This window comes from Dipodomys spectabilis, unplaced genomic scaffold (assembly GCF_019054845.1).
Source record: "Dipodomys spectabilis isolate Male_0828 unplaced genomic scaffold, ASM1905484v1 ptg000140l, whole genome shotgun sequence".
Classification (NCBI taxonomy): Eukaryota; Metazoa; Chordata; class Mammalia; order Rodentia; family Heteromyidae; genus Dipodomys; species Dipodomys spectabilis.
Genome location: NW_024870817.1, coordinates 21,579,376 through 21,596,226, shown reverse-complemented (window position 1 = coordinate 21,596,226; position 16,851 = coordinate 21,579,376). Strand labels below are relative to the sequence as shown.

The 16,851-nt window shown below is 44.1% G+C and overlaps 1 protein-coding gene across 1 annotated transcript in view; it reads right to left on the bottom strand.

Annotated features, from left to right (window-relative positions):
- Serinc5 (serine incorporator 5) overlaps window positions 1-16,477 on the bottom strand; it is a 96,219-nt gene extending 79,742 nt beyond the window's left edge. The window contains exon 1 of the mRNA XM_042691025.1: window positions 16,381-16,477. Coding sequence (XP_042546959.1) covers window positions 16,381-16,407 — 27 coding nt within the window. The 5' untranslated portion in view covers window positions 16,408-16,477. The remainder of the gene's footprint in view (window positions 1-16,380) is intronic.
- Window positions 16,478-16,851: the final 374 nt, after the last annotated feature.

Here is a 16,851-nt window from a genome sequence, read left to right as displayed (position 1 = left end):
AGGCCTTCCTAACAATCCACAATGAAGTGCAAGTAGAAAGAGCATCATCATTCCTTTCAAGCACTAAGCCGCTTTTTGCTACACCACTTTATCAGAAACACCTCCAAAGGACCTCAGGCTTCAAAGAAGCTTCAATTCCAAACTTCAATTCTCAGTCTCCTGTTCCCCCAATCGTTCGCTCAATCATAAGGAAATAATTTACTGCTCCATGTTTTTCAAAGCCAGCAGATAGAAGCCACAAGCGGGGCAAAACGATTTGCATAAAGTGTCTCATTGGTTAACCAGCTCCGTTTAAAAACCCTAATACTTGGCAACCTCCAACTGTGACTAAACAGACAGACATCTTAAAAACTGCTTTCTGCCAGGCACCGGTGGCTCACACCTATAATCCTAGCTACTCAGGAGGCTGAGATCAATTGTGGGTTTCTGTGACCTGGAAGCTTCATGTGCCCTGCTCCTTCAGGTGGCCCCCCTGTCCAGGACACAGGTGAGCCATTTCAGCCTTGGGAAGCTGGCAGGAGGAAATATACTAGAACTCTGTCACAATGAAGTAGAACTGCCTCTGAAAAAAAAGTTCCTGTTTCTGAAATTGTTTGCTTAGTACAGTACAAGAAGGGGAGCACAAGTAGGTCAGAAGAACAGAGATCCTTCCAGAAACAGCTTTCTGGGAGTAGATCCAAAGGAAGCCTGCTGAGACAGTTCCAAACCGAAGAGTGAACCCAAATGTGATTTGGTTAGCCTTCTTGAACAAAATCCACAAGTCCACAGCTTCAGAGCTACCCATTTTATATGTGCTTTGAAAATGCAATATTTGTTCCAACAGGACTAATGCACAGCCTTAAACATAACAGAGGTAAATTCTACGTGTGAGAGACACTAGGTAAAAGCAGAAAACTGCCCCCAGTTGAAGTAAACTGCACACAACTCAGAGAGGCCTCCTGAGTCCCAAAACAACCTCACATCCAATCTCAAATGCCCTCCTCCTACCACTTCACAACCAGAAAGGTCGAACTTCCCATACCCCTTTCTAGTCTTTTCCAAGAAGTAACAAATTTATCACAACATTTCTTGTGTGTGTGTGTGCATGCATATATGTGTGTACTGGGGCTTCAACTCAGGGACTGGGCATCATCTGTCCCTAAGCTTTTCTATTCGAATCTGGTACTCTACCATTTAAGTCATGACATCTCTTCAGTTTTTTATTGGTTAACTGAAGATAAGAGTCTCATAGACTTTCCTGTCTGAGCTAGCTTCAAATCATAATCCTCAGATCTCAGCCTCTTAAGTAGCCAGGATCACAGGTGTGATGTCCAGCAGTATTTACATATTTCTTACAATTTGAAAGATCGTAATAACTTTTGTAAATTAGATTCCTTTTTTTTAATGTTACAAATTTTTGGAATGTTGTGTCCCTTCATGAATGTTTCTCATAGGACCTATGGGGTTATGTTGCAATTGTTAAGACAGGATCCTGTTATGTAGCTGGACTAACAGGCTGGCCTGGGCCAGCCACTAACTCACTCTGTGGCATGGGCTGGGTCACCTTGTTTCAGCCTCCCAAGGCCTAGGATTATAGGCACATATACCCTTTCTGGTAAAACTTGTGGCTTTTATTGTAAATTTTGCATAGTATGGAAAGTTTTGGAATATACATACCATATTGTGTTATAGCAAGACTATTTCCAGACTTTTAGCCTAGTATAGGAAACGCTAATGTTTTAGTTTTTGTTTTAATGCACTAAATGTCTACAAAGAAAATAGTGAAATAAAACAGGGGTTCTTTTTTCTGGGATTATAAGTGGTATTTTTTTTTCTTTACACTTTACATCCCATAATTTTATCATAATCATATATTATTTTATAAAGCAAAATAGTTTTAAATGTAACTAGTATGTAAATTAGCTTTCATTAGTTTTCATAGAATATTACTTCATTATTTCAAGAGACAGTCATTTGGGCCTGGGTACAGCACACTGGTTAAGGGATTGCCTAGCGTACAAGTCTCTGAGCCTGGAGCTGCATCCTCAGCACCAAAAAAAAAGTCAGTGTCAATATTAGGTCCTTACAGGCTATTTTCAATTGCTTCAACTCAGGCCTGTAAATGCCCAACAGATGCCTAAAAGCAAGATAAAACCTGGCATCTCTGCCTTCATTTTCCACCTGTCTCTTTTTGCTACCTTAAATTTGGGGTCAGATATCCAATTAATTAATTCAGTGGGTGGATAAGCGAATCATTTAAGGAGAGTATGACCTTCAGCTGGTAATCTTCCCTCTTCTAGTCTGAAAGCACTGAAATCAGAGCAATCAAGATATTTTCAACGCATATCATAACCATCAGACTGTCAACTGCACATTTTTACAATGTCCTGTTCTACACCATTGGTGTAGAGCCAATAAGTCTGGAAATGCAAGTTTTGAGGACTCAGTTATTGTCCGAAATAACCATCTTGCCTTTCTGATTTCTGGTTTACTCTTAAAACTATGGAGATTATCTACTGCAGTCACTTTGGATTCCAAGATTTTAGCTCTGTTAGAGAAACATCTTTGTGATGGAGATAAAACTATCCCTAGGCAGCAGCAACTTTCTTTGCTGACTAGGCTCAGTTAGTCATTCCTGACCAGCCATGGCTTGACCAAGATGGCTTCACTAAGCCTCCTTGTCCACTCCTACACTCTACTTGTCCCCTTACTATATAGCCACAAAGCCCTCATTAGCTACTTGAAGAAGATCTTTGTCCTTATTTGGAAATTAATGACATACTTTTTTTTTTTTTTTGCCTGTCCTGTGGCTATAACTCAGGGTCTGGGTACTGTCCCTAAGTCTCTTTGTGCTCAAGACTAGAGCTATATCACTTGAGCCACAGTGCCACTTCCAGCTTTTTCTGAGTAGTTTATTGGAGATAAGAGTCTCATGGACTTTTCTGCCTGGGCTAGCATGACTGTATCCCATTGACATACTTCTCTAAAGAATCCATAATTCAAAGGAGAAATCTAGAAAATGTATAACCTGGCCAGGCGCTGAGGCTCATGCCTATAATCCTACTCAGGAGGCTGAGGATCACAGTTCAAAGCCAAGCCTTGGCAGGAAAGCCTGTGAGACTCTTATCTCCAATTAACTACCAGAAAACCAGAAGTGGCGCTCTGGCTCAAGTGGTAGAGCATTCACCTTGAGCTGAAGAGCTCAGGGACAGTGCCCAGGCCCAGAGTTCAAGCCCCACAACAGACCTCCCCTCCCACACCAAAAAAAAAAAAAAAATAGATAAAATATAGAACCTAATAATAATGAAAACAAAACACATTATACCAAAATGTGCAGTCTATAATATTATAATTTTAAATGTTTATCTTGAAAAAAAAGGATCTAAACCTGCCTTAAAATAATTTATTTTTGGTAGGTCGTGGGGCTTAACTGTGGGCCTGGGTGCTGTCCCCTCAGCTCTTCAACTCAAGGCTAGCACTCTACCACTTGAGCCACAGCACTACTTCTGGTTTTCTGAGTGGTTAATTGGAGATAAGAGTCTCATGGGCTTTCCTGCCTGGCTGGCTTTGAATCGTGATCCTCAGATCTCAGCCTCCTGAGTAGCTAGGAGTATAGGTATGAGCCACTGGCGCCTGGCAAAATCAACTTTTGAAAAGACAAAGTGAAAAATTTTAAGTTAATATTATATATATATATATATATATATATATATATATATTATACAAATATATATTACATAATTATAAAAGCTAACAATGAGAAGTACCAATGAATAGAAAATGAATGACTGAGGCTGTATGTAGTGGTACACATCTGTAATGCCAGCAATTAGCAGACATGGGAGAAGAATGAGTTCAAGATTACCCCAGACTTTATAGTAAGGATTTGTCTCAAAATGAAAAAGAGTTCTAGAGATATAGCTCAGTGGTAAAGCATTTGTCTAACATGTGTCCAAGGCCCTGGATTCCATCTATAGCACTGCAAAAACTAATAACAATAACTAATAATAACAAAATTGGTAAATACCTAGTTAGATTCATTAAAGAAAGGAAGAAAGAAAGAGGGACAAAATTGATCAAGATCAGGAAAGACAGAGATATCACTATATACGCATATTAATAACTCTGACATTTAGAATAATTTAGCTTGATAGAAGCCCAGAACAATAGATTCTTTTTTTTTTTTTTTTTGGTCCGGTCGTGGGGCCTGAACTCTGGGCCTGGGCGCTGTCCCTCAGCTCTTCAGCTCAAGGCTAGCGCTCTACCACTTGAGCCACAGCGCCACTTCTGGCTTTTTTCATTTTGCTTTATGTGGTGCTGAGGAATCAAACCCAGGGCCTCAGGCATGCAAGGCAAGCGCTCTACCACTGAGCCACCTTCCCAGCCCACAATAGATTCTTAAAATAGGCTTGCACTTAGAAAACTTGAAAAATCAGGCAGAGGATAACATGATTTAATTGAAGGGTCAATCTACTGGCTGTATAGGCCTGGCCTTCTGCCTTTGTCATGGAGAAGCCATTACTAGCCAGAAGTATAGTGCTCTGTGTTAGAATGTTATTATCAAGGGCTCAGTTTGTGTTCCATATCGTCCATTGTCTCACTCTACTCCCATGCCCTCCTTCTTTTATAGAATCTGGAACATTAGACCACATTTCCTAGACTTGGCTGTTAAGAATCTTGACAATGACCAGCACTGAAAATATGTGGAAGGTGACAAAGAAGGTACAAGTTACCTTCCTACTGTAACATTTGCCATTAGGCAAGATCCTGGATAGGACAGGAAGTTACAGCTGCAAGACTCAGAGCCACCAGCAGTAGATGTGAAGAGAAAATCACTATGGTGACTAGCAACAGCTGTCCTTGATTTCTGGATCTCTGGATCACATCTTCAATGATAAGAGTTCCCAAGGCAGCCCCCTGATTCTGTTTCCTCTAGTTCTTCTAATTACCTTTTAAATACTGAATTCCCTACAGTAAATCTTCTTTTGCTTAAATTACTGAGAGTGGTCACAGTTTCTTGCACTGAACCCTGCCATGATGTGTCACCACTTGGCAAATAACAAAATCTCTTTACACAATCCTGTAGATACTTCAGGGAGATTGTAAGACAGACTCTTTCTCACTTGGTGATGTAGGAAACCAAAGCATACAGAGTTAAAGAACTAGGAACAGCAGCAAGGCCCCCTGGAGAGGTTCCAACACAGATATACACTGAGCCAAGGGCATCAACAGGATCTCTAAGCTTCAGATGGGATGCCTAAAAGATCTCTTCCAAGGATTGCCCCGATTCCAGTATCTGTCTCAAAAATCAGGCAGACAAGCCAGGAGCAGGTGGTGCACACCTATAATCCGAACTATTCAGGAGGCTGAGATCTGAGGATTATTGTTCCAAGCCAGCTGGGGCAGAAAAGTCCATAAGACTCTTATCTCCAGAGAACTACTCAGAAAAAGCCAGATGTGGTGCTATAGCTCAAGTTTAAAAAAAAAAAAGCAGGTAAATAGAACTAGACTAAACCTGTTCAGAATTTTCCAAAGAACAGAATCTTAGTTAATAATATTCCACATCTAGAAAACCTGAGGTATGGGGATGACTTAATAAAAGTGCCACTTGAAGAAAATATAATAATATTCTGAAAACTAGAAGAGGGAAGAGGAAAGTGTAAAAAATTAAGATAACTGACAGGAAGTTACAATTAGACAGGACTAAAGTCCTGATCAGACTAAAGTCTGATTGTGGGTCATAGGGCTTGAACTCTGGGCCTGGCCGATGTCCCTGAGCTCTTCAGCTCGAGACGAGTGTTCTACCACTTGAGCCACAGCACCACTTCCAGTTTTCTGGTGGTTAATCGGAGATAAGAGTGTCACGGACTTTCCTGCCAAGGCTGTCTTTGAACAGCATTCCTCAGATCTCAGCCTCCTGAATTGCTAGATTGTAGGCAGGAGCCACCGGCGCCCAGCAAGTCTGATGTTTTATGGCACAGCAGAGTGGCAATGTTAACACTAATACTCTATATACTGCAAAATAGCTACAAAGGGGGATTTTGCATGTTCTTACCACAAAAAAGTATTAATGTTTGAAGCGATACATATGCTAGTTATTCTGATTTAATCATTACATGATGTATATGTGTACCGAATATCATAGCATATCACATACATTTGCACCATTATGTCATTATTAAAACAATAAATCAGTATCAGGAAATGGGTGTATGTAAGGGGGAGGGTTGGGGCCAATGGGAGAGGTGTAGACAAATGAAGGGGAGAAGGGAAGGCGAATACAGGCAAGAATTCTTGGTATATATCACAAAATTTTGGAAGGGTACAGGTAGAAGAGCTTAGAGTAATTTGAGCATCTCTGAGTAGGCAGTGTCCAGGCCTCTACCCACCCCCATCCCTTTTCAAGAGCTTGCCTCTTTCTTTCACTCTTTTCTTGGTCATGTCCCTACACCCTTTTGCTCAAGGCTAGTGCTCTGCGACTTTGAGCCACAACACCACTTCCTGTTTTCTAGTGGGTAAATGGAGATAAGAGTCTCACAGAGTTTCCAGCTTTGGCTAGCTTTGAACTTCGATCCTCAGATCTCAGCCTCCTGAGTAGCTAGGATACAGGTGTGAGCCACCTGCTCCAACCTCTTTTTATCTTAAAAGATAATAATCTCTGCTCTCAGACCTCAACCTACAGCTCACCAAGGCACAATACTAGTACCCTACCTTCTGCTGCTAGGACATTAAGGCTGTCAAAATCCTGAGTGCTGATCTTTTTGTCACTTGATTGCTGGGTGTCACTGGACCAGGTCCACAGCTCAGGTGATGCCCCTAATCCTCCACACTCTTTCAGGCAGGCATCACCCTCGCTAAAATTATCTTTCTTTCCTCATGTGCCATAGAAAATATGTGTCTGCTTTTGAAATGAAGATGTCTGTAGACTGCATGGTTACCTTTCCTTCTCATTCTACAGCCTGTGAGAAGGCAAGACCCTCTTCCTAGAAAAGTGTTCACAGTATACACAGACACAATTCTGCACAACTGCAGAATACCTAGAACTCATGCAAGGGTCCCCTAAGTAATTCCCAGGGAGCAACGGTCCAAACTAAAGTGCATAAACCTTCCATCAACAATGAATAAATTCTGCTTTGGGCTCATCTTAAACTGCCAGGAAAACCAGTGTCATGGTGCAGAAGTAGGGCTACTTATGTCCTTGAATTATATTATTCTGGATACCCAATGAATATTTATTGGCTGACACATTCTTTTAGGGATTATTAATGACAAAAACAACAATAAGTAAAAAAGTCAGTAATATCTTGGAGTCCTTGGGGATAAAACACTAGCAAAGCTGAAGCAAGTTCATAGACAAAGAGTCCTATTACAGAGAACAGTTTTCATTACAAAATACTGTCACTGTTTTGGCGAACACCATTGGAAATAAAAGAGCATGCAGTCAAGAACAAAAGCCTGAGTTCCTCCCCCATGCTGGCAAACTCCTCCAAGAAATTACTGACATGGAATTCAAACACAAAACAAAACAAAAAACTGGAAAAGAAATTCCACAAAAGATCTCAGAAGCATTGTTTCTAAATGTAATTAGCCAGTTTATAAAAATGCTCCATGAACCAACACAAGATTTTCTTTTGTCCCCTCTTCATCTTTTCCTATATAAAACTTAAGAGGTGTGGATATATTCTTTTCTTAATATTTTTGTTCTGACTAGACAGTTTTCCTGGGGGAGGAAAAAACACTGTCTAATCACTATATACTGTAACATTACTGCAAACCCACCAAGTGTTTCAAAACTTTTCCTGTGATTAATACTCAATCTAAGTTTTTCCATAACAGCTGCTTTCCGAAAACATCAGCAACTTTAATCTTACAAGCCACGCTACAGAAGAAAATCCAAAAGCAAAATCCTATGTCCTTTAAAATTCAAACCAAATGCTTTATACACCCAAAGCAATCTACTACTTGAATTTCCTACATAATATACTGACTAAAAGATTATATTCTCAGATCTTTTAAAAAGCCATTAATATACAAGCTAATGGAAATAATAATAATGGAAATGTTGGTGTTGTTGTTGTTGTTGTTGTTTTGTGTTTTTGTCAGTCGTGGGGCTTGAACTCTGGGCATGGGAGCTGTCCCTGAGTTCTTCAACTCAAGTGGTAGTGCTTGAGCCACAGTACCACTTACGGCTTTATCCATTTATGTGGTGCTGAGGAATCGAACTCAGAGCCTCACGCATGCGAGGCAAGCACTCTACCACTGAGCCATCTTCCCAGTCCCTGGAAATGTTTTAGGACACATTGTGACCGGGGGTTCGGAGCATCACAGCAACTACTTTTAGTTTTTAAACGCAGTCCCTGGGACAAGGATGAGTTCTTAGTGGCATCTAGGTTCATATTGCTCTCAACATCTAATCAGAACACTACATTCAAGAGACACCAACAATATGAAATGTAAACTCACTAACAAGGCTGATTGGCTCAGGGCATTAAGAAATAACATCTTTACTTTATTAGACAGATATTGCCACTTTTTCAAAATGCTGAAAATGGCTGGATGGCAGGAAGAGATGAAAACTGCATGCTAATTCTGTAGGCACCAACTTCTAAAAGTCTTCCTTTGTAATGCAAGTTACTACAGATGAAATGGTCTAAGTTAGGGCTCTCCAATACAGGTAGCTAGTGCCACCATGACCATTCTACCTTTTTGAAGTTTCTCAGTGGTGACTATGTACATGAAAACACCTGGGAAACTGACAAATGAAGTTGGAAGCTACAGGCCAATTCCCAAATATGCAAGCTCTGTGGGAAATCTACTGGTGATATTTACACAGAAAGCAGAGTAGGAAGGAGCAATGAGGCGGTTGTTCCCTTTATCTCTACAGGGCAGGAGATGACTCAGAGGCTGCCTTCTACTCCCTCAGCCTAGATTGGCTTCTCCCTGTCTCTTGGCACAGTCTTCCCACTCAGCCTTGCTGCAACCCAAAGCTACTTGTCAACTCACCCAGGGCAGCTATTAAGCAGCCACCCCCCTAAAAAGAAAGAAATCTGAAGGAGCAACTATCATGCCAGCTCTCCAACACACACAGCAGCCTTCACTCCCCTTACTGTCAAGTTAAGGGCAGAGACTATATTCTAGACAACAGAACTTGGCTGCAGCACACAACATCCCCAAGTTCATTATGTGCTCCCTGGACGAACAGGTTAACATCAGCAGGATAACTATTTGTGTCAGCATGGTAGAGCAAGTAAGCAGCTGTCTTACTGCATTTTGTCCTCATTGTATAAAAATGTCTAGAAAAATAAAAGTGCCTCAAACTAGTGGCAAGAAGCACAAGACCCAGGCCAGGTGGGGTAACTGACACCTGTAATCCCCAACTACTCTGAGTCAGAGATTGGAAAGATTGTGTTTGGCAGCTAGTCTGGACACAAACTTTAGTGAGACTCCATCTCAACAAACAGCTGTGGGGCATAGCTGTCATTCCAGATAAGCAGGAGGCAGATTATGGTAGGAAGATCACAATCAAGGGCTGGCCACAAGCAAAACTGTAAAACCCTACTGAAACTAAAAGCATAAGAGAGCTGAGGAGTACAGCTCAAGTGGTAGAGCATCTGCGTAGCAAGCACAAGGCCCTGGAGTTCAAATCCCAGTAGTGGCCAAAAAAAAAAAAAGGAAGGAGGGAAGGGAGGGGAGGAGAGGGAAGGGGGAGGGGAAGAGAAAGGGGAAGGGGGAAGGGAAGGGGAAGGGAAAAAGGAAAGGAGGTAGGTAAGCAGGGAGGCTTACAGCATCCAGAGGGAGGGGAGGGGAGGGATACGGAAGGGGAGGGAAGGGAAATGGAAAAAGGAAAGGAGACCGGTGAGCAGGCAGGCTTACTGCATCCAGAACCAGAACCAGCACTATCAATGGCACTATCAACTGCGTGTGCAAGCACATGCACATGCACACATGCACGCACACACACACACACAAACACACACACACATACACACCAGAAAAAGTAACTCAAATACTTTTAGATAAGTTCTGTCTGAAATAAAAAGCTCCAATTAAACTTGAAAACAATTGGAATATATTATCAATTATAACATCTAAAGTAGCTGAGTTAGTCATTTTTCTCATTATTTTTAGCCTTTTAGGATTAGAAACATATCCATAACTATTAACACATTATTAATCAATTGACTGAGTTTCACACATTCAACTTTAACTTTTCACACATGCAACTTTTGAAGTAGAGTACTACTATACCTGAATATAAATGTAGAAAACATTTAGGCTGTGAATTAGTGGCTGTGTGTGTTTAAAAAAAAAATGTTGGTCACTCCATAATCCATCAAAGAGTAGGATCAAATATAGCACAACACAATCCCAATTTTGTAAAGTCAAACGGACAGATTAAATAGGTGACTGGATATAAAATTTCAATATATTGTTCTCTCTGGGTAATATGATTTTTTCCATGTTCCACAAATCCACTTCTATTGTTCAAAAGATTATCAGTCATGGAAAGAATGACTTTTCACGCTTGGATTCCTTCCAAGGGTAGAATTTGTGAAATTTAAAAAAAAAAAAAAAAAAAGATCATCAGGCTGGGAAGGTAGGTTAGTGGTAGAGTGCTTACTAGCATGCATAAAACCCTGGGTTCAATTCCTCAGTACCACACAAGCATGGGGGGAAAAAAATCATCAAAGATATCCGAACACTATTAACAAAGAGAACAAAGAGTAGTAGAAAAACAAGGATTTTGAAACCACAAGCCCTCTTCAGGTGGTTTGGATATATCTTTCGATGTGTTCTGCCTAAAAGAAGAGAGAGGGACACACACACACACACACACACACACACACACACACACACACACACACACACACACACACACACACACACACACACACACACACACACACACACACACACACACACACACACACACGGATTTCTTAGTAGCCAGGATAGGCCCATGACCAAGTACAGGTGGTGTGGGCCTTCTACCAGAAGCCTTCAGCTTCTTCTGATCCCAGTCTACAAAGCTCAAAGCTGTCAAAAGAATCCATTGTTTGTTCTGGCCACAAGGCCCTTGTTCCTGGCCCATGGGTGCCCTTACTGGGATGGATGTGTTCAGTGGGCATCCATGAACGTGGGCTCCACATCCATGGAGTCAACCAACCACGGATCGAAGATATTAAGAGAAAAAAAAAAATGAGTGTGCTGAACATATACAGACTATCTCACCATTATTCCCTAAGTAATACACATAACAAGTACTGGCATAGCATTTCATTGTGTTAAGTAGGCATTGTAAGTAATATAAAGATGATTTAAAGCATATGGGAGAATGTGCATAGGATATACACAAATACAAAGTAATTTTACATAAGGGAGTTGGGCAGCTGCAGTGTTTCATATAGAGAGGTCCTGAGACCAATCCCCCTGCCTAGGGGTGGAGACAGTAAGGTAGGAGTGTTCATCTCAAGGGCCTAAAAGCCAATGCTTTTACAATATAATCAACCAGCACAGAACTCCTGTGTCCCAGGCTCAGTGGGAAGACCAAAGCATAACCCTGATCAAAGCCAGCCAACAGGCACAGCTGACTTTATAACACTTACAACCTTTTGTAATTCAACTTCCAGGACACTACTAGAGCCACCATACACCCCAGCCCAACTTCAGTCTCCCTTTAAAGGCCCACTCACTTCTGCACAAGATGGAATGGAGCCCATTTTTCTCCCATCCATCAGCTACTCAATGAAACCGTTTTATGCTTTAATATCCTTCTTTATTTACCTTTGACAATGGAAAACCCTTAGTAGCATTCAAGGCTTTGTTAATTAATATAATAGACATTCCAAGTGGGTTTTCATTAAGGAAAGAAAAATCTCAGTGATCAAGAAATCTCATCTAAGCCGGGTGCTGGTGGCTCACGCCTGTAATCCTAGCTACTCAGGAGGCTGAGATCTGAGGATCGCGGTTCAAAGCCAGGCCGGGCAAGAAAGACCGTGAGACTCCTATCTCCAATAAACCACCAGAAAACCGGAAGTGGCGCTGTAGCTCAAGTGGTAGAGCGCTCGCCTTGAGCTGAAGAGCTGAGGGACAGCGCCCAGGCCCAGAGTTCAAGCCCCACGACCGACAAAAAAAAAAGAAATCTCATCTAGCTGGAAACATGTGGGCCTGGGCATTCCTGATCTGGGGGGGCCGGCTGATCTTGGTGAGCTGGCTAGAAGGATGCACTGAGCCTTCTCTCTACAAATGACAACCATGGGCTTGAGCAGCTACAGGGTCCAATTGTGGCACTCTTGCTTGCCTGAACCCAACCAGAAAGTTAGTCAAGTCTTTCCCACTAAAACACTGTCATATATTGCCCATGTGAACTTTTTGTGTAAGACACATGCTTGCCATAGCACCAAGATCAAAGATCTTCACAGAATCTCAGAACAGGCTACACAACTATTTTGTATGTAATTACTAATATCTGCATGTGTGGCAGAATTCAATCTGGAACTTCAGTGTTTATAAGCTGGACCAGGTGTAAGGAAGAAACTAACGCACATGTACCTATGATCAACTGACAGCCAACAATATCTATCAAAACCCCTTGATTGTTGTGTTCAACACTGTCTCTCCTTCAAACATTATTGATCCATACTCTATTAAGAAGAACACTAAGGAACAGCAATGTACCCCAAAGGTTGTCCAGCTTACACCAGTTGGAGCAGTGGACCCACCAGCATAAGGCCTCCCTCCGAGAAGCTCCAGCTCTGTGCTCCAGCTGCCTCCCCTATAGAAAGCAGGCCACATAGAAGAGAACCCACCTCTCTGTGAGGCAATGAATGATGTATTTGTAAAACTACTGTGCTGAAATAAATTTCAGTGCTCATCATCAGTGCTTAGAGTTGCCTGCAGTAAACCCTGCTGGACTTTATTCTCTGATTGTCTGGAAAGTGTTATCTAGATTTGTTAAGTACACAATTGATCTCACTTCTGACTGTATATACTGTCATTTCTTACAAGCTTCCCCCACCTAAGTTAGGAGACCTAGGAAGCCCTGTATCATTCTGTCTCTAGGCATCTACTACAGTGCTCTGTGCCCATACAGTATTGAGTGACCACTCTGCAATCTCTGCTGCCATTAGCACCCATTAACCAACAGCCCAAGTAAAAGCTTAAGAGTACCAAAGTACTGGGGCTGGGAAGGTGGGTCAGTGGTAGAGCGCTTGCCTTGCATGCCTGAGGCCCTGGGTTCAATTAAGCAAAAAGAAAAAAGCCAGAAGTGGGGTTGTGGATCAAGTGGTAGAATGCTAGCTTTGAGCTGAAGAGCTGAGGGACAGCACCCAGGCCCAGAGCTCAGGCCCCATGACCGGACCAAAAAAAAAAAAAAGAGTACCAAAGTACAAAAAGAAAAGATGACCCCGGCACTGTGCTTATGCTGGTGGTAATAACCTCTAATAAAAACATTTAGGGTATCACCAAGTCCTGTAACTTTCTATTATTATATGTAATCTTCACCTCAACTAATATTATCACATTCACTCTGTAGTAGAGGATGACTTATTTGTGGGTACAATCGCTGGCTCATCTCTATCTGTTAAACCTCCCTTCACTAGAAATTTGCTAGTTTTGTTTTCTGTAGCTGTTATACCTAAATAACTGAAACTAGGTCAATTAAAAAGAAAAGAAGGGTTGGGAAGGTGCATCAGTGATAGAGCGCTTGCCTTGCATGCATGAGGCCCTGGGTTTGATTCCTCAGCACCACATAAGCAGAAAAAAACAGAAGTGGCACTGTGGCTCAAGTGGCAGTGTTAGCCTTGAGCTGAAGAGCTAAGCGACAGCATCCAGGCCCAGAGTTCAGGCCTCACAACTGACAAAAAAAAAAAAAAAGAAGAAGAAGAAGAAAAAGAAAAAAGAAAAGAAGTCCTTCTTAAAATTCTGGAGGCTGGGCAGGAGTGAGGCACTGGTATCTAATGGCATTGAGTAAGGGTCTTCTTCCTACATCACAATGGGGTAGAGGGCAGCAAATGGCAAGCAGCAAGTATGCCACAGACAACTATACCAAAGCTACTCCATGGATAACCCATGAATCCATTGATTCATGAATGGATCTAACCACCTCCCCCGCAAGGTCCCTTCTACTCCTCCCACACCCTGGAAGATTCTTTACCTTGCTCTTTCTTCATTAATCAGTCTAGAGGCGTCTTCTTAAGATAGGTTCCTTTGAAAACACTCCTAAGGCTGTTGTACCCACAGCCTTATTACATGACCAGTGAATTTATTATTCTGTTATCTGGAATATCATACGCCTTTCCTCCACTGCTTCACACACACACACACACACACACACACACACACACACACACACTTAAGAGCAGAGATGTTTGTCTGGCTTCTTATTATATATCCACCTCCTGGCACATAGTAGGTTTTCAAACAATAAAAATCCTAACTGGTACACTTAGATTCTGATGCTGGTGCCATGACGTTTGCTAGAGTTCTTTCTACATGATGCTGGGGACTGAACCCAAGCCTAGAATATACTAGACAAGCCCTCTACAATTGAGCTACACCCCAGCCCTTCACATAAACTCCTTAATGGCTTCAGATAAAACCACCATGCCACAGGCCTGCACTGCATTGAAACCTACCACATTAAGACTGGAGTAGCACTGAGAAAGCAGAAGTCACTGTCCTGTGATGAACAGGCAAGACTTGGTTCTTTCCAAAGCCTAAGAGGGGGATTTCACAAGCAAACCAATTGAGAAATCAATCATGCCAGTAATTGTTTAACAAAACTTATATGAGTAAGTACTGGTAATAATCTTCAAAGCATGAAATTGCACACCAAAAGAACCACAAGAGCTTTAAAGGGACCAAGACTGATGCCCCCAAATACACTTAATTACTCCAGTTAGGGAGAAATTATCTCAAAACAACAACAACAACTGGGCACCAGTGGTTCAAGTTTATAATCTTAGCTATTCAGGAGGATGAGATCTAAAGTCCCTGGTAGAAAGCCAGCCTGGGCAAGAATGTCTGGGAGATTCATATCTCCAGTTCACCACCAAAAAGCCAGAAGGGGAGTTGTGTTCCAGGTGGCAGAGTGCTAACCTTGAGTGGCAAAAGCTCAGGAGCTACATTCAGGCCCTGAGTTTAATCCCCAGGACCAGCACGAAAAGAAAAAGAAGAAAAAAAAAAAAAGATTTGCAGGGGACTGAAAGTGTAGTGAAGTAGTTGAGCACTTGCCTTTCATATCTGCACAGGAGGTCCTGAGTTCAATCCCTAGCTCCACAAATAATAATAATCATTGTAATTTACTGAAAACAGCTTTCTGGTGGGTCCTCGTCCCACAAACGCCCTGGTAAGATGGTGGGCCTTTCTGTGCCCTCTCTTTCCTTGCCGGACACGAAGAAGTCATTGTACCTCAAGCAATTTCCTCATCTCTGCAAACACCAGCTTGCATGTTTGCCAAGCGCAGTATTAGATCTCAGAAACCAAGATAACCCTACACGGTCACCCCTGAAGAGAACAGATTACCTACCAGTACAACAGGCTGGTGGTTACAGAGACTGCAGGCAGCCCTAACCCCTGCCGCGCTCACAGCACTGACAGATTCTCCAAAGGCTGAACTAAAGCAACGCGCAGGGGGCGTGGGGTCGGCGCCCAGAAATCTTTTAACCCACTCCGTTTGTTCTAACCTCGTAGAACGAAGTGCGACGAGCATAAAAGGGCTTCGCTGAAGAACAACACAAAACAAACAAACCACCACCACCACCACCTACTGATCGTGCCCTGATGCCCGCTAACCTGGTACAGGGTCGAGACGCCCGGCACACACGGACATCTGTGATTTCGCTACTGTCAATTCAGTACAGGAGGCTACAGGACAGGTTCGGGCAAAGCCCAACTGCAGAGGGCTGTTCATGCCCGCTCCCTACCCAAGCAAGGCTGGACTGGGCGGCAAGGCACAGCCCAAGGGGTTAGAAGTGGAGCTTCAGGACCTTCTCCGCCGCACACTGCCCGTCCTCCAGACGGTGAGATTCCCAGGTGCAACCTGCCCGGACAGTTTCGTTCCAGCTCTGGTCCGGGTGCGGGGAAGAAGACCTGGTCCCAGCCCCCGTCCTCTCCCGGGTTCACCTGACGGGCGGTGGTGCCAGGGAGGCTCGGCGACATTCACCCGCGCCAGGCAGCCGGGCTTCAGCGTCCCGGAGGCCGCACCGGGAGACCTCGGGGTCGCCCTCCCGGCTTCCCCGCGTCCCTTCCCGTCCACCCACCCGCGCAGGGCAAGGTTCCCCGTAGGCTGATCGCCCAGCGCCGGCCACAAGCGCTCCCCTTCCCGGGAGGCGCCGGCCAGATCGGGCGCCCCGCCACCAACCCGACCTGACACCCCGCGCGGCGCTCCGCCTGGCTCACCTGGCCCGCACAGCACTGCGCGGACATCGCGGCGGCAAGCGACCACCGTGCGCTTCCCGCTCCGCGCGCCCCTCCGCCTCTCCCGGCGGCTCGCTCCGCGCGCCCGTCTCCACAGCGGACGCCGCCTCCGCGCCGCGCAGCGCCGAGCAGCAAAACCCCAGCTGAGCGCAAGGCAATGCCGCCCGAGCGAAAACAACTGCCGCCAAGCCCCGCCCCGCGCCGCCCGCCACGCCACGCCCCAGGCCGCCGGCCACGCCCCCAGGCCGCCGGCCACGCCCCGCGCCGCCCGCCACGCCACGCCCCAGGCCGCCCGCCACGCCCCGCGCCGCCCGCCACGCCCCGCGCCGCCCGCCTCGCCACGCCCCAGGCCGCAGGCCACGCCCCGCGCCCCCTCTGCCGGGATGCCAGAGGCAGCTCCCACCCGGAGCTCGCACCAGCTTGTACTTCCGCTGGCGTCAGGTTGCTGGGCCG